At 28.4% G+C, this 27,016-nt stretch overlaps 1 protein-coding gene and 1 non-coding gene across 2 annotated transcripts in view; one reads left to right on the forward strand and one right to left on the reverse strand.

The window, feature by feature from the left end:
• The window catches only part of LOC117923131, a 52,934-nt gene extending 26,552 nt beyond the window's left edge, over positions 1-26,382 (forward strand). Inside the window, exons 5-10 of the mRNA XM_034841373.1 lie at positions 303-630; positions 1,269-1,370; positions 14,051-14,086; positions 25,367-25,614; positions 25,688-26,012; positions 26,343-26,382. Of these exons, the coding sequence (XP_034697264.1) occupies positions 303-630; positions 1,269-1,370; positions 14,051-14,086; positions 25,367-25,614; positions 25,688-26,012; positions 26,343-26,363 (1,060 nt within the window). The 3' untranslated portion in view covers positions 26,364-26,382. The remainder of the gene's footprint in view (positions 1-302; positions 631-1,268; positions 1,371-14,050; positions 14,087-25,366; positions 25,615-25,687; positions 26,013-26,342) is intronic.
• On the reverse strand, positions 21,357-21,463 carry LOC117924429. The gene has a single exon (XR_004652794.1). It is a non-coding gene; the product is annotated as a small nucleolar RNA R71 (small nucleolar RNA).
• Positions 26,383-27,016: the final 634 nt, after the last annotated feature.

Genomic DNA, 27,016 nt, shown 5'->3' on the forward strand with positions numbered 1-27,016 from the left:
TGTGGAGAAACTGAAATCTGAGATCGGAGAATTTTACAAACTTCCCTTGGAAGAGAGAATAAAATACAAGATGAGGCCCGGGGATTTTGAAGGGTATGGGCTTTCCCCGATCCGATCAGAAGATCAAAAACTTGACTGGGGTGATATGTTTTATATGACAACCAACCCTACACATACAAGGAAGCCGTATCTATTACCAGAGCTCCCTCCATCGCTAAGGTTCTCTCTCATCATCATCTCCCTTCTTCTTCTTCTTCTTCTTCTTCTTCTTTCAGTTCTATATATGTTTTCTTCTTTAACTGCAGGGATAGCTTGGAATGCTACTTAGCGGAGTTGCAGAAACTGGCGATGATGCTTCTAGGGTTTATGGCCAAAGCTCTAAAGTTGGAGAAAGGAGAGATGGAAGAGCTGTTTGAGGATGGGATGCAATCAGTGAGGATGACTTACTATCCTCCATGCCCACAACCAGAGCTGGTTATGGGGCTTACGCCTCACTCTGATGCAACCGGCATCACCATCCTTCTCCAAATTAATGCAGTGGATGGTCTCCAAATTAAAAAGGATGGGATTTGGATTCCTGTGAGCTTCCTTCCAGATGCATTTGTTGTGAATGTAGGAGACATTCTCGAGGTTTCCCCACATACTCCTTTCTACATTTTAGAAACCGTAGCTACCGTTTTCAAACTTAATTTTTTCTGTTTTATTTAAATATCATTTTCAGCCCATGCTTCATGGTTTTAATAATTATGGGTTTATTAGAATGTAGGCTCCGTATATGCTTGGATCATGTAAAAAGCCTAGTTGTTCTTTCATTCTTTCTTTTTGTTTTTTTCTCTCACCTTTTGGATAGATTTTGGTTTCTTTTTTAGGAATTATGAGTTTAATTATTAGAACATAAGCTTCCACTTATGATTGTAATTTTTTTTTTATTGTGCTCTAAAAATAGCCAAATAAAGTAAAATATAATTAAAATGAGTTAAAAATTTAGATATTTTTAAATCATTTCATTTTTATATTAAGAATTAAAATAAGTAAAATAAATTTAAAGAAATATATAAAAATAATTTATTAGTTTTAAATTTATTTTTTATTTTTTACTTTCTTGCTTCTTCTTTTTTTTTTCGTTTTATTTTTAGGAATCAAATATGGAGAACAGGGGAAAGAAAAAAGAAAAGAAGATAGAAGGCACACACAACACTAAATAATGAGTAGAACTTAAGAAAAAATTCCCCTTTTTTAACCAACTGCCGCGTCTTCCTATTTTGCAGATTCTGAGCAACGGGGTATACACTAGCATAGAGCACCGGGCAACAGTAAATGCATCAAAAGAGAGGATCTCCATTGCCATGTTCTTCAACCCCAAATCCTCAGCTCAGATTAAACCTGCAACCAGTCTGATAAATCCTCATAATCCGTCATTGTTCAAACAAGTAAGCATGGAAAAATACGTCAAGGATTTCGTCTCCCGTAAGCTGGATGGAAAATGGTACATAGAGCATTTGAAGATAAAAAATGAGGAAGAATACCGTACCTGAACCCTGGCTACATGTATATGGTTATGTTTAATTATGCTATGCTATGGTTTGGTAGTTGCATGGATCCAAGAAATACTATAGCTTTGAGGTTGGTAGTACTGTTCCTATCGTACTACGTACGTTCATGTCCAATAACTTCTGTAAAGCATGCATAATAAGAACCCCGCTCCACTGGGGCACTACTTGCCTGTAAAATAAGCATTCCCTGTAGCTGGTTGTTGTGATGTCGTTGCCTTGTTATGCATAAATATATAAAGAAGGAAAAACTTAGAATGATTGTGTTCCCTTGACATTGCACCGGAGTTACTTGATTTTCTGATCACTTAAATATTCAAAGTAATCAGTAATAATAAACAAGGGCCCGTTTAAGAAATATATATATAGTTTTTTGAAATAGTTTTTTAAATACAATAATCCATTGTTTTTAAAAACAAAATTTCATTTAAAAACTTATATATATATATATATATATATATATATATATATATATATATATATATATATATAAATCAATTTACTCTTTGTGAAAATACACCTATCACTACTACAAAAATAATTTATGGTGTTACTTTTAAAATAATGACATCATATGACTTAAAATCCATAAAGGTGACATATCATATAAAAAATTTCAATTAAGATAGATGATATTAATTTTAAGTTTATAGTGTGAGTTTTTTAAAAGTAACGCTATATAAAATAAAAAATTTAAAATACTATTAACTTAATGGGCCCACTTTGAAAATAATAATAGTATATAAAAAAAAACTCATTGTTTCCACATACTCACAATCCAAAAAAATCTCATTCCATAACCCTAACCATAATTTTCTTCTACCTCTTCTCACACTCATAGTTAACACACAATTGTTTTTCTCTACTTCGTGAACTCTCAGATAACCCAAAATTTCTTAAACCTATCATTTTTTTATTATTAATATCAAAATCTTTATTAGCATAATTGATTTATATTTATTAAAAATCTCATTCCATAACGCTAACCATAATTTTCTTATACCTCTTCTCACACCTATAGTTAACACATAATTACTCTTCTCTACTTCGTAGACTCTCAAGTAACCCAAAATCTCTTAGATCTACCATTTTCATTTTCTTTTATTAATGTCAAAATCTTTATTAGCATAATTGATTTATATTCATTGATTTGGTATATTTGTAATATGGATTGTGTAAATAGGGTTTTCTTATTGAGTTGTAGGAAAGTAAAAATTAGGTTTGACATTCCACCGTATCTTTTGTTTCATTGTTAAACTCATAAACCTTAAAATGAAAGAAAATAAGATAAATGAATGATTTTTTTGACATCTTTCATACTCAGAATGAGGGATAAATATTTTACAATATGAAATTTTCTTTTGATCTTACAAGAAATTTCCTTTGATGGGACTTTATGTTTATTTTCTATGAATATTATAGTATATTGTGATGAGGATATGTATCGGTGATATTTGAAAAATAGTTTTTTAGAAATTTATTCTTAATATTGTCATCTCCCACAAAAGGAAAAATGAAATAGTTTCCATATCATGTTGGAGTTGGTTTGGAATGTTGGAATTAACAATGAAAAATTAATTTTATCTTTTATTTATTAATGTAAATGAATTGTTTTTTAAATTTAAATAGGAATGAAAATTTTTATAATTATAAAAATGATCAAATCTTATATTTTTATTTTTTTTATTCTTTTACATGGTATTATTGTTAATATCTCATTTTGTTCTATTCATACTATTTCTATTCTTAAAATGTGTTTTTTGTTTTTTGTTTTTACCTTTTTTTCTTATTGTTTTTATATGCATGGACCAAAATTTAGAATTTCCCTTTCAAAGTTAGAAAATTTCTATAAAATCCTTTTATTACATAAATTTTTTCAATTCCTTCCATAAAACTGTTCCTTTTTTTTTTTTTTTCCTTTTTTAAGAAAATGTTTTATAATTTTCTTTTGATTTTCTATAAAATTTCCTTTAATCAGACTCTTCATTGATGAAGATATTGGTTGGTCATATTTGGAAAATAATTTTTGAGAAAATTATTCTCAATATTGTCATTTCCCGCAAAAAGATTCTAAAAACATGTTTTATTTTTTCCTTCTTTTCTTATTGTTTTTATATGCATTGACCAAACTTTGGAGTAATTTGAAATTGATGATGAAATTTTCCTTTCAAGGTTAAGAAATTTCTATAAAATCCTTTTATTACAAAAAATTTTTCAATTCCTCCCATAAAACTCTTCTTTTTCTTTATTTTTTCTGGAAAAAAAAAATGTTTGATAATTTATTGATCTAAAGAATATTAAAAGTAATTTTTTATTATTTTTATTTGAACATATTTTTCATATCCAATTTTTTTTATTAATTATTTTAATTAGAATAAAGAAATATCAATTGCTAAAAAATCAACAATTTTTATGAAAAAATTTTTAATTCTTTCTTATACTATTTTTTATCTTAACATTTTTTAATAATGAATTAGGTTTTTTGTCTTATATACACAATTTTTTTTTTTATATAATTGAGATGATATTTAATGGATATTATTATTTCACAAAATGAACATTAAAAAAAATATTGAAATTAAGAAATTCCTTCCAAGAAATTAATATATATATAAAGAATTAAATGTTAAAAAAGATTTTTAAAAGCATAACGAATTATAAAAAATAAATTTAAAAAGTGTAGATTTTAAGTGGAATATTAGTATTTTCTAAAATTTTATATTTATATTTTGATTTTGTAGTTTTGATTTATTTTTTATTTTCTTGAATTGTTTTTATTTGAGTTCAAATGTGACGACTACTTTGTTATGAGATTCATTAAAGATGTAATTGTTGATTCTACAATTATTGCATTAAAGGTTTTACTCATTTAATGAATTGTATATAGTTTCATACTTCCAATTATTGTGATATTAATGTTATTCTCAATTGATTTCAATTTGATGATAAAAAAAAAAAAACATATTCTTAAGTAGAATTTAATAAAATTAGAGGAGAATTGACTACTTTTGTGTTATAATTAATCATGAATTATGTTGATGTATTGTGATCATGCTTGGTGAGTCCCTTAGTTGTTATATGAGTTTTCCATTAGTATTGTATAACATTACTAATTCTTTACGAACTATTTGTATATCAAAACGGGAAAAAGGAAAAAGAAAACATTAGTACTTAGATTTGTTTATTTTTTATAACATTAATTCATTTTTATTTTCAATAAGAACTCTAAAACTCATTAAACTATGAAATGCAGTTATATACTCTTTGGAGGACAATATGAAGAATAAAAAGAAAGGAGAAAAAGGCAACAAGATTTTAGGTTTTTAGATATGACTCTCTTATGCCATACATTATAGGACATTAACGTTACTTTATTTGGTATTGAGAATTTTGGGTTTTTGGATGCAACTCTTGTGTCATTTTATGGTTAGCTGGTTTTATGCATATGAATTGCAGGTATACATAAATGTTGGGATGCTTCACATTTCTAAATCATGTTTTAATGTGCATTCACTTTTCTCTTTTAGTTTTTGTGGGTTTGATGTACTATCGTTTTGTGAACATTTGTTATACAAATATTACTGGATGATGTAATGTATTACAGGTTAATCCATAAGCATTACGAAAATATAAGTTAAATGTGATATAATTATTATATTTATGGACAAAATATGCATAGGTTGATCTTATTTATTAATAAGCATTACAAAAATCTATAGGCTAATCAACCAAAAACAATTATATCTTCCATAATCATTTACAATGATATGATACCATAACTCAAATGTAATGCATTTAACGTGAAACCATAACTCAAAGGTGATGCATTTAATATGACACCTTATATATCTCACACAACTCTATATCAAATTAAGCATCACTAGAAATATATGGTGTCGCTTTTGAATATCTCATCATTTATCTACTTTAGTGTCACTTCCAAATACGTCACCAATTGGTACCTTCTATGATGTCAGTGGATAAGGTGACGCTATGTTGTAGCGACACCCTATGTTTATAGTGACTCATTATAAATGTCACTATATATTTTTTTTCCTTGTAGTGTATGTAGAATGTAAAGGTTATTGGCGTAGTATTAGTATTTTCAATTATTTTTTAAAAATATTTAACCAAAAATAAATAAACGCTTCGGATTTGTTCTAAAAAATCAATATACTTTGATAATAAATTCTCAAAAACTGTTTTGAATCAAAATTAATCAAATACATATTTTTTTAAGTTAAAAAATTATTTTTATTTAAAAAAATAAAAACCATTTTTCAGAACAAATTTCAAACCAAGCCCGAGTCATCAAAACTTATGTTGTTAGCTAGAATTTGACTAACCATATCAAGGTGGTAGAAATGAATTCAGGTTCTTGCACAGATGAAATTGGATAATATTGAGTCCAATTTCCAACCTAAATGAACAACTCTCAATTTAACCCTGCATTGTTTATTCTTAAATTATTTTGATTAAGGATAATTTTTCTCCTCCTTGTACATAATATGACCTTCCTCAAATTTCACAACCTTTCGTTAAATTTTGGATTATAAGACAGATCTAAATATTACACTACAAAATTTACCTTTACTTCAAAATACTATGTTAACCTCTTTGTCAAGGTTTTTCGCAGGATTCTGATTAAATAAATTAAAAACTCAAAATGATATTTTTACCCTTCCTTGTATCATGATGGAAAGAAGTCACTTCAAACATGCATGTTTTACCTTCTATATTCTTCTTTTTTACTTCTTAATCTCATTTCTCTCGTAATCTTATCAACATCCTCAAACTTAATTATATTTTCCCTTTGAAATGTTCTTTTAAACTTCTTCCTATTGTTAACCTCATCTCTTCTTGAACCCTAATCAACATCACAACCTAATTTATCAAATCTTTCCTAAAAAACTTAATTAATTGCAAAATATTTATATTGAAAGCAATCAATATCTCGATTTTTTATCTTATCCAAAGTTGTATCCCCTATCAATATGTTGAGAACTTTTAAGATAATTCCTTTTTTTTTTTTAACCCAATGTTGAAGTTGAAGTTAAAATTATGATTTTCAAAAAATAATATTAATATTGTAAAAATTTTATTAAATATGAAATAACTTCTTACATAAATCAAGATAAAGTTTTGTTAAGAAGTAACATTTTTCCAACTTTTATATTGAGATGTTTTTAAGTTATAAACTCTTTAATTAAAATTAATTAGTTAAATATAAAAAAATTTATTCATCTTTAAAAATAAAAATAAATAAATAAAATAAAAAAAGAGTTTTTTACTTCTCAAAAGTCATTCCACACGTCTTATGATTGAAACTTGTTAACTCATGATGTCACTTTTGAGAGTCATTGTTAAATCACTTTTTAGGTATAAAAAAGGCAGCAAAAATATAATAAGTTAGCAACACTATTGAATAATCGATAACAAAAATTAAAATGAAAGAGAATGAAGGAAGAACAAGCACAGTTACTTGAAGAACATGAGAGGCAAAATGAATGAAATTAAAGGGTTGAACGTAATTTTTGGAAATTGATTTGTTAATTAAAGAAAGTGAATATGATTCTCAATATCCTATTCATTTTCAAATGGTTTCCCATTTGAAGCAATTCTCAATCCCTCATTTGAAACATACATTGAAGCCCGCTTTTATGGTGTTCAAAATGAACATTTTGAAGTCGAAGATGGTGTCGAGAACTGCTTTTATGCCAATGGCAGGAGCGGTGGGACATGCCCTTAAGGATGCATGTCCCTATCAGAAATAACCTTGGTGGTAAAAGCATTGATTAGCTTTTGTAATTATTTTTTCTGGGAAGAATATAAGAGAATGGTATTGATGGAAGAGGTGACGCACTGATGATAAATTATTGAAAGTAGGGATGGCAATGGGTGGGTTTTTTCGGGTACTCGTCCCGCCCTGCCCCTAATGGGACGGGGTTTAATTTTACTAAATGGATTTGGGACGAGTATGAGATTTTTATTTAAAACCCAGGGTGGGTTCGAGTATTGTCCCGCCCCACCCCTATTATATATAAAATTTAATTTAATTTAAAATTTAAAATTAATTTAATTTAAAATTTTATTTAACTATTTTTAATATATAGATAATAATAAAAAAATTTAATAAAATAAGTTATAAAAAATAAAATAATTTTATTATTTATAAAATATATTTATTTTAATGTAATTAAAAATTTTTAAAGTAATTTTAAAAAAAAAAAGTTAAACAGGGCAGGAATGGGAATTGTTTTTAATAAATAGGGCAGGGTTGGGATGGGGGCAACCTATCTCGAACCCGCCCCGTTGCCATTCTTAAATGAAAGGGGTGACAAATGGTGTTGATGCATCATTTTCATATTGTATTTAAGTTTAAACCAACAATACATTTTGTAATATATTTAACCTATTTCATGATTAGGTATTGTTTAATAATCAAGTGGAATTAAATCTTGTACGAGTTTATATAATTAACCTTATGATTTAACTTCGACTTGTTTATTCAAAATCAAATTTATGTTATACAAACTGGTCAAAGATATAGAATAACATATTTATCAAACAAGTAATATATATTGACATGAATTTACTCTAAATATGAATATATATATATATATATATATATATATATATATATATATATATATATATATATATATATATATATATATATATATATTCAACCCAAATTTGTAAAGGAGCAGTTGGATTCTAATCATGTTGTGTTAATCATTTTAAACTTTGTGACCCTTACAAAGGATTGGGCCTTTTGGGGATCTTATGAAATGATAATTTTTCACATAAAAGTTAAGAAAAAAAAGTTGTGGGTGAGATATAACTCAAGATGAGAAGATATATTAGATGGGATTTTTAAAAAGCCAAAATTGAGAAGAGATAGATGGTTTTCAAAAATTAAAAAATTAAAAGATTTTGTGAGTTTGAGCATATGAGAAATAAAAAATATTTATGAAAATGAAGATGAAGATGATTTATGAAAGATATATGATACTCTCGAGCTTAGAGTAGAATCTTTAAATTAGCCAAAAAAAAAAAGGTTTTTCATGCTAGAGTTTCATCTACACTAATTAAGATGGGTATTATGTATTGAAAAATAAGTTAACGTTAATTAAAGTAATTTGGTTTTGATTGAAATTAATTTACACACCTTTAGACACATACGCAACTGGTTAAACAAACCAATAAAGCGATTAGATAAAAAGGTTCATATTTGTCAAATGTTTCATAATGGATAACAAGTTGATTTGGACAAATCGTAAAATGTCATATGCATTGTTAGATTATCCATCCCTCTAATAGCAAGTACGGCTAGGTACATTGGATAATATTTTTATTTGACATGTTTATAGTGAAAATGCTAAAGAATCATATGTAAAATGACTTTTAAGAAAATGATTTTTTAATTTTTTTTAAAAATTATTTAAATTTTATCAAATGTCTAATTTTTCTTTAAAAACATGTTTTATAATAAAAAATAATAATTTTTAAAAAGCATTGTTAAATAGACTTTCGCTCTTGAAAAAAGATACCTCTAAAAGAAGATGTCAAATAAAATGATTTTTAAAAATACATTTATTTCAACACTTACCCAAAGTTTCAATAGAAATGAAGTGAAATAAACCTACCCTTTTAAACACTTTAGCACACATTTTTTTCATGTCACATGGTGTCATAAATGTTTCTTTGTGCTTCATTTGGAGAAAAGCATTTTTACAACTACTCTGAAACAAATAAATGAAAAACATCATTTTCATTTATAATCATCTTATTTTATGTTTAGTCTTATTTTTTTCAATCAAGTTTTCTCTAATACCACACATATAAGTTTGATTAAATGAAGGATTTTAGTACCACACGTATTTAAGTTTGATTAAATATAGGACAAGTAAATCATGTAAGAATCATTTTTATCCTCCTATATGAATTAATCCAATACAGGTATATATAGATGTTTTTCTTTCAAGATTAATTAGGGGATGATAGCGATGTTTTTCCTTCAAGATTAACTAGGAATGATAGCAAAAGTAGGTTTGAGAAGTTACTATTATCCCAATTTGTCTTGATTATTTACATTTATTTTTATCTTTTTTTAGATAGAGAAAAATCAAAATAAAAAAGCAAAGGAATTTTCCACCCCCACCCTCCTTCTTAATTTATCAATAATTTTTTTAAAAAAAATTATATTAAAAATATGTATTACTTATAAATAAAATATAATTTAGAAATAAATTTTATTTATTTATTTGTATTAAAAATAGAAAAACAAACAATTAAATTAATTTTTATTTAACCATTTTTATAATCAATATTGGTGGAGAAAGGTAAGACAATAAACCTAACTTGGAAAAAAAAATCAAATTCTTGACTCCTAACCCATTTATAGTTATTCTAAATCAATCATCTTATATATATCTCTTCAATCCCTTTCTAAATTCCAAACAAGGCCATTTTCAATCACGTGGGGAAAAGAGATGTGATTCACAAAAAAATTAATGTTTGAAAATCTGGGTTGCTTGACTAATCAGGAATTGGACAAAGAAAGCAAGGTTAAGAGTCTGGAGAGATGAAGTTGTTGGTGACCAAATGCCATCCACAATAATATAATTAATTAGAATCTGATAAGAAAATACAGAATTAGTAACAAGTCAGTCAGTTTAGGAACCTCCTTTGATTTTTAAATCATAGAAATGGAGTGGTCCAGTGGGCTTGCTAGTCAAGTCAATACAATAATGCACCCATCACGGGGATATATATCGGCAAGACCAAATTAAGATAGGCTCAAAATTCATGCCAGCATGACACTTGTGACAAGGAAATCAATGGTTACCATCTTCGGGCTCAACAGTTTTTGGATGGATTATGCTGACTAATTGTCTGTCTCTTTTCCACTAAATTATCACGTTTTTATTATTACTTAAAGTGCTGAATGATGGGACCTGCCTGCATCATCTGTCAGTCCCGATAGAATCCGAATAAATAAAGGGGTACACTCTTTTGAAATATTAATAATAATAATAAATAACCCTTTGAAAATAATTTATGGTGTATCCCCTTAGTATTAGAAGAATTAGAGTTAGAGGAAGCCTCCATAAATTTATAAATCTTACTAAATGTATAAGATAATAATTTAAAAAGAAAAATTATGAGCCAAATGAAATATAAATAAATAATTGATGAAATAAAAATAATAATAAATAAAAATTCACAATATAATACTAAGTAATCTTTTATAATTTCTATGTTTTCAACTCTTTCTATAAATGATTGCATATTTAAAATCTTTTTATCTTTTTGATATTACATTTTGACATCATTTTTTAATAGTTTTATTATTTTTATAATTAATAATTATTTTTTAAGAGTATTTTAGGTTTTTATGTATTAATTTTTTACCACTTATATTATTTTTGGATTGATAAATCACACAAATAATAGAAATATAATGCTCTTTCCAAATTGATGAATTATTTATTTGTCAATGAATCAATAAATTTTTATTCATCCAAAAATTAGTAATCCTACTAGGAAAATAATTTAATTTTTTATTATATTTTTTATCTATTATAAATTAAAGGGAAAATCATCTAACCATACACCAACTACAAAAAAATTTGAGATTTGGGAACTTTACTTTTTTTCTTTTTAATTTTGGTATAAAATGGAAAAAAATATTGTCGATTCATGCACTCCAATAGTGCTTTCAAATTTGTTTCACAATTACCTTCAAAAGTAAAGGACAAAGTATACACTAATTTAATATCATTTGTTAACAAATACATGTGTCGTTTATTTTTATTATTTTTCTCACATCAATATATCTCTCTTACTACTTGTCACGTTTCCACTTTCTATTTTTATTTTTATTTTTCTGTTTTTTCCCTCTTCTGCCATCATAATCCGTTGTCACCTATTATAGTTTTTATTATTATTTTTCTTTTTTCCTTTATATTCTTTTTAATATGCTTGTGCATTTTCTCATAAAACTTCTTTAATTTTAATTTATTTTTACTCTCTAATTTGTCTATATTTATTGATTTTAATTATTTTTTTGACATATTAAACTTAAAATGATAATATATAATAAATAATTAATATAACAAATTAAATGAAAACAAAATATATATAATGGACAAATTTTGGTACATCCAATCATCGGGCTATATTTGTCTATATTTATTGATTTTATTATTTTACCTCATTTTCATTTTTGTCCATTATATATTTTGTTTTTATTTAATTTTTTATATTAACTATTTATTATATATTATCATTTTAAGTTTAATATGTCAAAAAAATAATTAAAATCAATAAATATAGGCAAATTAGAGAGTAAAAATAATTTTGGGTTGTTGTATTTTGGGTTGTTGATTGGCCTTGTTAATTGAACACGAAGTGTTCTCGAGAGAATGAAAGGACATGGCTAAGAAATCGTTTCTTGTTGATAACAGCAATAATTTTATTTACTAATGGCTTCAAAATAATCTTTCGTGTTTGAGCTGAATTTTGTGTGCTTGCTATCAGGCCTTATGGTCATCCTCATCTAGTGTTTCTACTTGGATATTCACTAAGCTGATCAAATGAAGGATGCCTTTAAAGACAAAATTATGGCTGTTGGTGATCTCATTCTCCACATGAAACTGATTTCAAGTTCTCATCTGTACACACTTGTGCAAGATGATTAGGTAGTGAAACGATGTTGGTTTGAGCTCAAATTTGATGTGGTGAATCCATGTGATGAGTTTCTCACTTCTATTGGGCTTGATTCTCTGTTTGATCTTTCTAAGGTGCTCGCCCAAAATATCCACTTAATGAGATCTACACTTTACTATTGGTGTAGTTTTGAGATATCCATCTTTATTGATGATGAAGATTATTGTTAGTCAAGAATGATGTATTTCTTGATGATTGTGAGCCTCTAGTCTTATCTAGAGAAAAACTTTGTAAACCCATTGTTTTCACATGGTGGAAGTCGACAACGTACTATGACCTTATCGTTTTTTCCTTCACATTGAAGGGTTTTTCATGTAAAAATCTATATCTTATTTGTGTCTGTATTATTTATTATTATTGTGTTGCTTTTGGTTGACATATTTTATGGTATTGGTTTTGCTAGAATTTATTTGAAATCTCATTTTAATCACACAAAGAGGGAAAAGATTTCTGTTGCTAGGTACTATTATAAGTAGTTTTCCAAACAAGTGGTATTGGAGCTAGGTTGGCTAGAATTGTGTGTGTTGAAATGGAGTAGCAAAATTTGTTTGGGATGATAAAATTAATGTCGTCGAATTATTCTATTTGGAAATGGAAAATGTGGGATCTGTTGTATTGTAAAAATTTGTTTAAGCTTGTTAAAGGCATGACAAAACCAAAAGGAATGAGTGATGATGATCGAGAAATATTGCATACGAAGGTTGTTGCTACAATCAAATAATGGGTTGACACAATATTTTTCATCATATTTCTAAAGAGACCAAAGCTGATGTTTAGGATGAGTAACAAATATTGTTACATCTCAACTCCTTGCCTAACAGTTAGGATACTTCGGTGGTTCCATTAAGCAACACTGTTAATAGAAGAATATAAATAAATTACATACGAAGATATGTAAGATTTTAACATGATCTGATCAATCATGTTTACTTCAACGGATGAGAGATATCATTTTACTATACGATAAAAAATATTATAAATGACAAAAATAAATACAAGTACTAGGTCTTGAAACATTGCATGTTTTTTACTTAACTATTATATTTTTATTTTCGTATCATAAAACAAATATTCCTTCACATGTTTTATGGACATGAAAAAATATTCCTTGAGCACTAAGTCTTACATTTCTACAAGGACCATCTTCGTCATAGACGGCCGTGACAATTAACTTGAGTGATTGATGGGATATGTTTTCTGGTTTTATTGTTTTCCAAATTAGAAAATAATATGGTATGCTTATATAAAAGGTATAAATTTATAATTTTTAAAATTTGAGACAGTAAAAATTTGTTTAATAATTTTCAGAATTTATAAAATAAATCTCATAAAACTCTTCTATTTCTATTTTTAAAAACAGATTAAAGTAGTAAATATATCCAAACAACACCTTATGCTTCTCGTAATATTTTGGAGTAGCCTCGAAGTTATAACGTGAATAACAGTGGTTTGACACGGTTCAATTGTTGTTCCCCCCTCCCTTAAGTATATTTGCTTTATAAATACTCACCTTAAGATGGTTCAATAGATCACTGAAATTAGGTCAATTAACAATGGCATCAACACAGTTTCCAAGCTTTCGAGCTGCTCCTGTACAAAGTGTTCAGGAGCTCATCAAAGAGCCCATCCCTGCAGTCCCACATCCCTTTATCCTGGATGATCCGCAGTCTCCAATTCTCTCAGCCAGCACTCCCCTGCCACTACTCCCCACCATTGACATGAAACATTTAATCATGAGTGAAACCGCAGATTCTGAGCTAGAGAAGTTGCACTCAACTTGCAAAGAATGGGGTTTCTTTCAGGTTTCTCTCAAAATCAATAATCTTTAATCATTTGTCTATGTAGCACTTGAACTTTGAAGGGCTGTTTTGTTGTGCATGAAATCTAGTTTCATGCGTCCAGGCAAATGAAGAGGACGATGTGGGGCGACAGAAAGTTATTCGGAAATTAATAATTTGGCACATATGATATCCATTACAATTTTGTATAAAGCATACCCCTATAATCTGTTTGCACCTTGCATGACATATATATATATATATATATATATATAGATATTAAACTAAATCCAATATGAAAAAATAATAATAATAAATAACAATACAGAAACTAACATGTGTGTTCATGGATGCGCAGTTGGTGAACCATGGAGTCAGCTCTTCACTTGTGGAGAAACTGAAATCTTAAGGATGCATGTCCCTATCAGAAATAACCTTGGTGTTAAAAGCATTGATTAGCTTTTGTAATTATTTTTTCTGGGAAGAATAGAAGAGAATGGTATTGATGGAAGAGGTGACGCACTGATGATAAATTAATGAAAGGGGTGACAAATAGTGTTGATGCATCATTTTCATATTGTATTTAAGTTTTAAACCAACAATACATTTTATAATCTATTTAACCTATTTCATGATTAGGTATTGTTTAATAATCAAATGGAATTAAATCTTGTATGAGTTTATATAATTAACCTTACTATTTTACTTCGACTTGTTTATTCAAAATCAATTTTTTAATGAATTAAATAGGCTAAAAGCATTATCACTATTATCACATATATCAATTTAAATCAAATTTATGTTATATAAGCTGTCAAAGATATAGAATAACATATTTATCAAACAAGTAATATATATTGACATGAATTTACTCTAAATATGAATATATATATATATATATATATATATATATATATATATATATATATATATATATATATTCAACCCAAATTTATAAAGGAACAGTTAGGTTTTAATCATTAATCATTTTAAACTTTGTGACCCTTACAAAGGATTGGGCCTTTTGGGGATTTTATGAAATGATAATTTTTCACATAAAAGTTAAGAAAAGAAAAAAATGTGGGTGAGATATAACTCAAGATGAGAAGATATATTAGATGAGATTTTAAAAAGCCAAAATTGAGAAGAGGTAGATGGTTTTCAAAAATTAAAAAAATAAAAGATTTTGTGAGTTTGAGCATATGAGAAATAAAAAATATTTATGAAAATGAAGATGAAGATGATTTATGAAAGATATATGATAGTCTTGAGCTTAGAGTAGAATCTTCAAATTAGCCATAAAAAAAAAAAAAAAAAAAGGTTTTCCATGCTAGAGTTTCATATACACTAATTAAGATGGGTTTATGTATTGAAAAATAAGTTAACATTAATTAAGTAATTTGGTTTTGATTGAAATTAATTTACACACCTTTATACACATACACAACTGGTTAAAGGTCAAGCCAATAAAGCGATTAGTAAATGAGATTAGGTAAAAACGTTCATATTTGTCAAATGTTTCAAAATAGATCACAAGTTGATTTGGACAAATCGTAAAATGTCATATGCATTGGTAGATTATCCATCCCTCCAATAGCAAATACGGCTAGGTACCTTGGATAATATTTTTATTTGATATGTTTTTAGTGAAAATGCTTTTGAAAGAATCATATGTAAAATGACTTTTAAGAAAATGATTTTATAATTTTTTTAAAATATTATTTAAATTTTATCAAATGTCTAATTTTTCTTTAAAAACATGTTTTATAATAAAAAAAATATTTTTTAAAAAGCATTGTTAAATAGACTCTCACTCTTGAAAAAAGATACCCTGAAAGAAGATGCCAAATAAAATGATTTTAAAAAATGCACTTATTTCAACATTTACTATGACCCAAAGTTTCAATAGAAATAAAGTGAAATAAACCTACCCTTTTAAACACTTTAGCATGCATTTTTTTCTTGTCACATGGTGTCATAAATGTTTCTTTGTGCTACATATGGAGAAAAACATTTTTATAACTACTCTGAAACAAATAAATTAAAAACATCATTTTCATTTATAATTCTCTTATTTTATGGTTAGTCTTATTTTTTTCAATCAAGTTTTCTCTAATACCACACATATAAGTTTGATTAAATGAAGGATTTTAATACCACACGTATATAAGTTTGATTAAATGTAGGACAAGTAAATCATGTAAGAATCATTTTTATCCTCCTGTATGAATTAATCCAATACAAGTATATATAAATGTTTTTCCTTCAAGATTAACTAGGGGATGATTGCGATGTTTTTCCTTCAAGATTAACTAAGGAATGATAGCAAAAGTAGGTTTGAAAAGTTACTATTATCCCAATTTGTCTTGATTATTTATATTTATTTTTATTTTTATCTTTTTTTAGATAGAGAAAAAACAAAATAAAAAAGCAATGGAATTTTCCACCCCCTCCCTCCTTCATTTATCAATAATTTAAAAAAAATATATATTAAAAATACGTATTACTTATAAATAAAATATAATTTAGAAATAAATTTTATTTATTTATTTTTATTAAAAATAGAAAAACAAACAATTAAATTAATTTTTATTTAACCATTTTTATAATCAATACTGGTGAAGGTAAGACAATAAACCTAACTTGGAAAAAAAAAAAAAAACCAAATTCTTGACTCCTAACCCATTTATAGTTATTCTAAATCAATCATCTTTTACATATATATATATATATATATCCCTTCAATCCCTTTCTAAATTCCAAACAAGGCCATTTTCAATCACGTGGGGGAAAAGAGATGTGATTCACCAAAAATTAATGTTTGAAAATCCAGGTTGCTTTACTAATCAGGAATTGGACAATGCCCTTAAGGATGCATGTCCCTATCAGAAATAACCTTGGTGTTAAAAGCATTGATTAGCTTTTGTAATTATTTTTTATGGGAAGAATAGAAGAGAATGGTATTGATGGAAGAGGTGCACTGATGATAAATTAATGAAAGGGGTGACAAATGGTGTTGATGCATCATTTTCATATTGTATTTAAGTTTTAAACCAACAATACATTTTATAACCTATTTAACCTATTTCATGATTAGGTATTGTTTAATAATCAAATGGAATTAAATCTTATATGAGTTTATATAATTAACCTTACGATTTTACTTCGACTTGTTTATTCAAAATCAAATTTTTAATGAATTAAATAGGTTAAAAGTATTATCACTATTATCACATATATCAATTTAAATCAAAGTTATGTAATATAAGTTGGTCAAAGATATAGAATAACATATTTATCAAACAAGTAATATATATTGACATGAATTTACTCTAAATATGAATATATATATATATATATACTCAACCAAAATTTATAAAGGAACAGTTGGATTCTAATCATGTTGTGTTAATCATTTTAAACTTTGTGACCCTTACAAAGGATTGGGCTTTTTGGGGATTTTATGAAATGATAATTTTTCACATAAAAGTTAAGAAAAGAAAAAAATGTGGATGAGATATAACTCAATATGAGAAGATATATTAGATGAGATTTTAAAAAGCCAAAATTGAGAAGAGGTAGATGGTTTTCAAAAATTAAAAAAATAAAAGATTTTGTGAGTTTGAGCATATGAGAAATAAAAAATATTTATGAAAATGAAGATGAAGATGATTTACGAAAGATATATGATACTCTCAAGCTTAGAATAGAATCTTCAAATTAGCCAAAAAAAAAGAAGGTTTTTCATACTAGAGTTTCATCTACACTAATTAAGATGGGTATTGTGTATTGAAAAATAAGTTAACGTTAATTAAAGTAATTTGGTTTTGATTGAAATTAATTTACACACCTTTATACACATACGCAACTGGTTAAAGGCCAAGTCAATAAAGCGATTAGTAAATGAGATTAGGTAAAAACGTTCATATTTGTCAAATGTTTCAAAATAGATCACAAGTTGATTTGGATAAATCGTAAAATGTCATATGCATTGGTAGATTATCCATCCCTCCAATAGCAAATACGGCTAGGTACATTGGATAATATTTTTATTTGATGTGTTTTTAGTGAAAAGGCTTTTGAAAGAATCTTATGTAAAATGACTTTTAAGAAAATGATTTTATAATTTTTTTTAAATATTATTTAAATTTTATCAAATGTCTAATTTTTCTTTAAAAACATGTTTTATAATAAAAAAATATTTTTTAAAAAGCATTGTTAAATAGACTCTCACTCTTGAAAAAAGATTACTATGAAAGAAGATGCCAAATAAAATAATTTTCAAAAATGCGCTTATTTCAACACTTACTATGACCCAAAGTTTCAATAGAAATGAGGTGAAATAAACCTACTCTTTTAAACACTTTAGCACGCATTTTTTTCTTGTCACATGGTGTCATAAATGTTTCTTTGTGCTTCATATCGAGAAAAACATTTTTACAATTACTCTGAAACAAAAAAATTATGATACCACACATATGTAAGTTTGATTAAATGTAGGACAAGTAAATTATGTAAGAATCATTTTTATCCTCTTGTATGAATTAATCCGATACAGGTATATATATAAATGTTTTTCCTTCAAGATTAACTAGGGGATGACAGCGATGTTTTTCCTTCAAGATTAATTAGGGAATGATAGCAAAAGTAGGTTTGAAAAGTTACTATTATCCCAATTTGTCTTAATTATTTATATTTATTTTTATTTTTATTTTTATCTTTTTTAGATAGAGAAAAATCAAAATAAAAAAGCAAAGGAATTTTCCACCCCCTCCCTCCTTCATTTATCAATAATTTAAAAAAAAATTATATTAAAAATACGTATTACTTATAAATAAAATATAATTTAGAAATAAATTTTATTTATTTATTTGTATTAAAAATTGAAAAACAAACAATTATATTAATTTTTATTTAACCATTTTTATAATCAATACTGGTGAAGGTAAGACGATAAACCTAACTTGGAAAAAAAAAACCAAATTCTTGACTCCTAACCCATTTATAGTTATTCTAAATCAATCATCTTATATATATCCCTTCAATCCCTTTTTAAATTCCAAACAAGGTCATTTTCAATCACGTGGGGGAAAAGAGAGATTATTTTCAAGCAAGGTTAAGTGTCTGGAGAGATGTTGTTGGTGGCCAAATGCCATCCACAATAATATAATTAATTAGAATCTGATAAGAAAATACAGAATTAGTAACAAGTCAGTCAGTTTAGGAACCTCCTTTAATTTTTAAATCATAGAAAGGGAGTGGTACAGTAGGCTTGCTAGTCAAGTCAATAATGCACCCATCACGGATGTATACCGGCAAGACCAAATTAAGATAGGCTCAAAATTCATGTCAGTATGACACTTGTGACAGGGAAATCAATGGTTACTATTTGTTGGCCTCTTTTCCACTAAATTATCACGTTTTTATTATTACTTAAAGTGCTGAATGATGGAACCTGCCTGCATCATCTGTCAGTCCCGATAGAATCCGAATAAATAAAGGGATACACTCTTTTGAAATATTAATAATAATAATAAATAACCCTTTGAAAATAATTCATGGTTTATCCCCTTAGTATTAGAAGAATTAGAGTTAGAGGAAGCCTCCATAGAGAAGATTGCAAAATTTATTATTATTATTATTATGAAAAATACTATAATTATTATTATTATGAAAAAATGTGTGGTTTTATACCCACATGAAAAAAAAAATTAAATTTATTTAAAAACAATTAAAAATTTATGCACTTTTTATTTAAAGTTAATATTTTGAATGGTTGAAGTACTATCCTTATTTTAGAGTACAAAAGACTTGGGATGACTTTTAAAGGATTGTATCTTATGAATATTTTCAAATGAGCCCATGAAATTACAGTTTTCCCTGTTAAACTTCCTCTTTCTTTACTTGTCAATCTTCTCTCCTCGTAGCCTAAAGATTAAGGTGTCAAATGTCAATGAACACTGGCTTCTCCCTTTCCCAAATATGCTTCGAAGCCATAGCCACTATCCCCAGTTAGGATAGGAAATGCTAAAAACCCTTTGAAAATAATTCATGGTTTATCCCTTAGTAATTTTTGGATACACTCTTTTGAAATATTAATAATAATAATAATCAATAACCCTTTGAAAATAATTCATGGTTTATCCCCTTAGTATTAGAAGAATTAGAGTTAGAGTGAATTCATAAATCTTACTAAATGTATAAGATAATAATTTAAAAAGACAAATTATGAGCCGAATGACATATAAATAAATAATTGATGAAATAAAAATTCATAATATAGTACTAAGTAATCTTTTATAATTTCTATGTTTTCAACTCTTTCTATAAATTATCGCATATTTAAAATATTTTTATCTTTTTGATATTTAAATCTCCAAATAAAGCATAACATAAATTAGGTTAAGTAATCAATTGCATGAAAGTGTTTGTAGTGAAATCAAAAGCCCTAAATCGTTTAAATCATAAGAATTTGAATTTATTTTCTTTAATTGTTTAATTTACTTTCTTCTGCATCTTTGAAAATTCAGTTGATCAATTAGTAGTAGAAATAATAAATTTTAGTAATTAGTGTCATGGTCGTTGTGGGTTTGATATCCGTACTTAGGTACAATTATATTACTTGAACAATTTGTATACTTGCGAAATTGCACATCAAGTTTTTGGCGCCGCTATCGGGGACTATTTGTTACTAATATTAATACTAGTTATTTTTATGCTAATTTGATTTATTTTCTTTTTATTCTTACTTAATTGTTTTTCTCTTTTTAAGTTTTCTTAGTGTATGAGACATACAAGGAGTTTGGACTTAGTACCAATCGACCTTGATATCAACAAAACACTGTGAAAGCTAAATCGGAAACGCAAGTAACAAGTAATTCAAGAGGTTCCTACAATGGGGGATGAGAATCACAGTGATAATGGAATCCCAAATAGGGCACTCAATGATTATTCTGTTCCTAATGTGGGTGTCTCAAGCATTCGAAGGCCACCCGTCCAAGCTAACAATTTTGAGATCAAACCGAAAGTTATTCAAATGATTCAATCTTCGGTACAATTTGGAGGATTGGCCAATGATGATCCTAATCTACATATTGCAAATTTCTTAGAAATTTCTAATACCTTCAAGCATAATGGTGTGACCGATGATGCAATAAGACTTCAATTGTTTCCATTCTCTCTAAATAACAAGTCTAAGGCACGGTTGACTTCATTACCTCCTGGGACAATCACTACATGGGATGGACTGGTTAACACTTTTCTTACTAAATACTTCCAACCGGTAAAATCTGCAAGGATGAAGAATGATATAACTAACTTTTTACAGCAAGATCAAGAGTCTCTTTATGAAACTTGGGAGATGTTCAAGGATCTTTTAAGAAAGTGTCCTCACCATGGCCTACCAATGTGGATGCAAGTGCAAACGTTCTACAATAGTTTGCATCATAATAATCAAACCATGGTGGATGCAGCAAGCGGAGGAGCTTTTATTAATAAGACACTAGAGGAGGGATATCAACTTATAGAAGTGATGGCTAGCAACAATTTCTTGAAGTCTACAAATATAAATGCACAAAAGAGTTCATGATATTGATGCTTTTAATAATTTGGCTGCTCAAGTTGCAATTTTAAATAATAATTTTAAGAAAATGAATGTTGCTACAGTTTCTAATGTTCCAAAATTAAAAAGAAAAAAGTAAAGTTCCAAAATATCATATTTTTTATAATTGGTGTATGGTTAGACGATTTCCCCTTAATTAAATTGGAGATCTTAAATCTCTTTCTATTTTTGTTGATTGATACTTTCTGTCAGTAAAATGTAGTTTTTAATTTAATTGTTATTCATAATTCATAATACTCTTAATTTTTTTAAAAAAAAAAGATTTTAAATAAAATTTCAAAAATCTCTTTTTTTTTTCTTTCTTTTTTTCTTTTTTTTCAACTGTATGTAAATTATAAAATGGGTTTATATTTTCAAGAATAGCTTTTGGAGAAAATGGTTTTTAAAAATCTCATTGCACTTCCCACCCTAAATCAATCCAATAGGAGAATTTAGATACAGTTGTCTTGCTTTCAAGAGGAAGCTAATTTCCTTGATTAGACTGAACCTACACCCAGGTATGGGATTAATGCCTGCAAGATGTGCTCGTCTGATTGAAAACTTGTAAATAATAGTATTATCCAAACAAATCCTTTTCGTGGATTTCCAGTCTGGAACCTGTCATCACTGATGACGATTTATTATTTAAGTGGATTTTAAACGTGTCCCCTGCAGGATGGCCTGTCTCAGTCAGGAATTCATATAAAATATACCTAGTTTTAATTAGTCAAACCTCATGGTTCTTCTTTTGTGCATGAAGTAATTGGTAATTAAGCACGTTGCTACAGAAGAAGCTTAAAAAATTCATGCCTTGAGTAACACGGAAGTAGAAGAAAACGACATCCATCATCCATTATACAATCAAGACCTGTTCAAGCGATGCCATATATATTACTTTTAATGAAACATAACTTCCCTTGACCGCCATGGTTTTAATATTTTTCGTTAGCCCAAGTGGCTGTGTCTCTGAGGAGTACTTCCGTCAAGCTCTCACTTTCATATGTTTGATGCGTAATTTTATAATCCCTTTCATTTCCTTTTCATTTGCCAAAAAGAAATGCTCATTAGTCTCCATCTTGCCAACTAAAATTAGTATTTATGCACCTTCCCCATGAACCTGTATTTAGCAACTTTCATTGTATTTTTAGGTTTCAAAATTAAAGGAGCCAAAAAGACTTATCCTAAATAGAATTAGTATTTTGTATACATGGTTAATTTGTTGTTGGAAATGAAATATTATAACTACTATGCAAATTCACTGTAAATATTTGTTAAAGGGCATTTAATGTTGAAAAAAATTAAAGATTAGACTCTGTTTGAAAGGTATTTTTGATGTTGGGTTGTCTACCCCATGTGTGGGTTGAACGTATCAATGAATGGGCTTTATCCCAATTGCTTTAAAAAAAAACAAATAAATAAATAAAAATTAGGAGTGCGCGATATGATGCATTGATTTTAACCTAAATTTGATTTGGTGAATCCTTGCAATGAGCTTTTTGTTTCTATTGGGTTTAATTCCCCATTTGATCTCTCTAAGGTGTTCTTCCAAAATACCCACTTAGTGAGATCTATATTTTGCTATTGGTGTTATATTGAAATATCAATCTTTATTGATGATGAGAATTATTGTTAGTCAAGAATGATGTATTTTTAATAATTATGAGCTTCTAGTTTTATCTAAAGAGAAACCTTATAAATCCATTGTTTTTATACAGTGGAAGTTGATAATGTACTTCGACCTTGTAAATTTTCTTGTGTGTTGAAATGGAGTAGCAAAATTTATTTTGGATGATAAAATTAACCCCATTTTTCAACCATGCTTTTCTATTATTTTATTTTTCAAGATAAAGAAAGTTGTTTTAAAAAACCATTCTCAAACGTGGCCAGGTTTCCTGAATCCACGCAAATGAGGAGGAAGATCATACTGGGGTGCTAAAAAGTCGTTGAGAAATAATGTGGCCATATCATGTTAATTGTTGTATTTTTTATAGAGTAGACTTAAATTATGGCCAAATGGACCTTCATATTTCAGTTGTGCCATGACCGGCAACATGGTTATCGTAAAATGTACCAGGAAAAAAAATAATAAAAATTAATATTATTTAATCTAATGGGGTGTGGATGGTTTTCAAATAAGAAAAATAAAAAATAAAAATGATGGGTTTGGATGCCTGTGAACTTTCTCTCAAGTGCATTTGTCGTGAATGTAGGAGACATTCTAGAGGTGTTCCCTAGTTTAAAATTCTTCCACTCCATTTAGGTTCCTTTATAGTTCAAAAATACGGCCTCAACCAGTCAAGGATTTATTATAGGACCTTGCAAATTAAGTCAAGGCTATTTAGTCAAAATCTGCCACATGTTTTGGTGATAAATTTATAAAAAAAGACACGTTTATATACTGAAGAAGCTTAGAAAATTTCTGCCTCAACCAACACTTAAATAAGAGAAAACGGTATCTATCCATCATACAACCAAGACCTGTCCAAGGTTTTGGTATGTCATTGGTTGAAAATTATCTGCCATTTGTTTTTGATTTGTTAAAAAACAACTAGATATTCATTAATATCTATATTTGCTAAATAAAAAAGGACTAGCACGTTGGTACAAGCTGTTCACATTGTTAACTTCTTGAAACATAGGTATTGCATTTGTCATAAGGGCATCTAAGAAAAGCTCCAAGAAGAGCTGTCACTTAACGTGGTTTACAGTCAAGGAAAAAAAAATTATTGAGCACCGAACCATCTTAGATGGGCAGAAACAATGAGCTGGAATGTTGGTTTGAATAGAAAATAATTAATACCATCTTGTGTAGTATCTTTTTTTATAATAAGTACGAACTTAAATTCTTAAAGATTGTTTAAAATTTGAGAGAATAAATTTTCTTAATGTTTAAAATTTTTAAAAATAATTTTTAAAAGATATTATATTTTTAAGGCAAGTTTGAAAAGTTTTTGTATTTCTATTTTTAATTGGAAGTACTAAATATATACATTCAAACAACACCTTATACTTCTAGAAATATTCTGGGGTACTGGCTTACAAGTTGTAACGTGAATAACAATGGTTTGACACGGTTCAGTTGTATTTCTATTTTTTCTATTTTTCCTTTTTCTTTTTCGTCTTCCTCAAGTATATTTGCATTATAAATACCCACCTCCAGATGGTTCAATTGGTCACTGAAATTAGGCCAATTAGCAATGGCATCGACACAATCTTCAAGCTTTCGTGCTGCTCCTATTCACAGTGTTCAGGAGCTCATCAATGAGCCCATCCCTGCAGTCCCACAGCCATTTATCCTGGATGATCCGCAGCCTCCAATTCTCTCAGCCAGCACTCCCCTGCCACTACTCCCCACCATTGACATGAAACATTTAATTATGAGTGAAACCGCAGGTTCTGAGCTGGAGAAGTTGCACTCAACTTGCAAAGAATGGGGTTTCTTTCAGGTTTCTCTCAACATCGATAATCTCTAATCATTTTTTCTGTATTGCACTTGAACTTTAGGGGCTGTTTTGTTGTGTCCAGGCAAATCTAGAGGACCATTTGGGGCGACTGACAAAATTACTCAGAAATTAATGCTTTGGCTCATATAATCCGTTTGCACCTTGCATGACATATATATAGATATTAAACCAAATCCAATGTGAAAAAAATAATAACAAATAACAATACAGAAACTAACATGTGTGTTCATGGATGCATAGTTGGTGAACCATGGAGTCAGCTCTTCACTTGTGGAGAAACTGAAATCGGAGATCGGAGGATTTTACAAACTTCCCTTGGAAGAGAGAATGAAATACAAGATGAGGCCCGGTGATGTTGAAGGGTACGGGCATCTTCCAATCCGGTCAGAAGATCAAAAACTTGACTGGGGTGATAGGTTTTATATGACAACCAACCCTATACATACAAGGAAGCCGTATCTATTACCAGAACTCCCTTCATCGCTAAGGTTCTCTCTCATCATCATCTTCTTCGTCTTCTTCTTCTTATAGCTTTATATATGTTTTCTTCTTTAACTGCAGGGATAGCTTGGAACGTTACTTAGCGGAGTTGCAGAAACTAGCGATGATGCTTCTAGGGTTTATGGCCAAAGCTCTAAAGTTGGAGAAACGAGAGATGGAAGAGTTGTTTGAGGATGGGATGCAATCAGTGAGAATGACTTACTATCCTCCCTGCCCACAACCAGAGCTGGTTATGGGGCTTACGCCTCACTCTGATGCATCCGGCATCACCATCCTTCTCCAAATTAATGGAGTGGATGGTCTCCAAATTAAAAAGGATGGGGTTTGGATTCCTGTGAGCTTCCTTCCAGATGCTCTTGTTGTGAATGTAGGAGACGTTCTCGAGGTTTCCCCACAGACTCCTTTCTCTCTTTCAAAAAAAATAAATAAAATGGAAAATGCTAAATGGAATCCGCTCTATATTTTCGAAACCCTAGCTACCATTTTCAAACGTAAATCTTTTGTGTTTTAATTAAATATCATTTGCAGCCCTAGTGGAGCTGTTACTTTGAGATTACAGGCACTAGAATGTGTTTCTCTTTAATATTCATTCAAACCTAAAGTACAATACAGGGGTAGAAAAAGAATAGAACACACACACAACACCGAATAATGACTAGTACTTGAGGAAAAATGCCCCCTTTTTTACCAACTGCCGCGTGTTCCTATTTTGCAGATTCTGAGCAACGGAGTATAACCAGCATAGAGCACCGGGCAACAGTAAATGCAGCAAAAGAGAGGATCTCCATTGCCATGTTCTTCAATCCCAAATCCTCAGCTCAGATTAAACCTGCACCCAGCCTGATAAATCCTCAAAATCCGCCACTGTTCAAACAAGTAGGCATGGAAAAATACTTCAAAGATTTCTTCTCCCGTAAGCTGGATGGAAAATCGTATCTAGAGCATATGAAGATCAAAAATGAGGAAGATTACAGTACCTGAAGTCTGGCTACATGTATATGGTTATGTTTAATTATGGTATGCTATGGTTGGCAGTTGCATGGATCCAAGAAAGATTATAGCTTTGACATCGGTCGTACTATTACTATCTTATTACGTACACTTGTCAAATAATTTCTGTAAAATAAGGATTCCCATTATATAAAGAAGAAAAAAAAAAATTGTCGTGCTTGTGTTTCTTGACACCACCATTGCTAGTAATAATAAACAAGGGTTTGGCAACATGATAAAAAAAAAAAAAGGTTTTTAAATAGAGTTTTTAAATATTATCAATTATTTTTAAAAACAAGTTTTTTTTTTAAAAAAAAAACTTAGATATAAAAAACAAGTTTCTTAATTTATTCTTTGTAAAATCACTATGCACCTATATTAAATGTAAATTTACTCAAC

The sequence above is a fragment of the Vitis riparia genome, chromosome 10, assembly GCF_004353265.1.
Source record: "Vitis riparia cultivar Riparia Gloire de Montpellier isolate 1030 chromosome 10, EGFV_Vit.rip_1.0, whole genome shotgun sequence".
Lineage (NCBI taxonomy): Eukaryota > Viridiplantae > Streptophyta > Magnoliopsida > Vitales > Vitaceae > Vitis > Vitis riparia.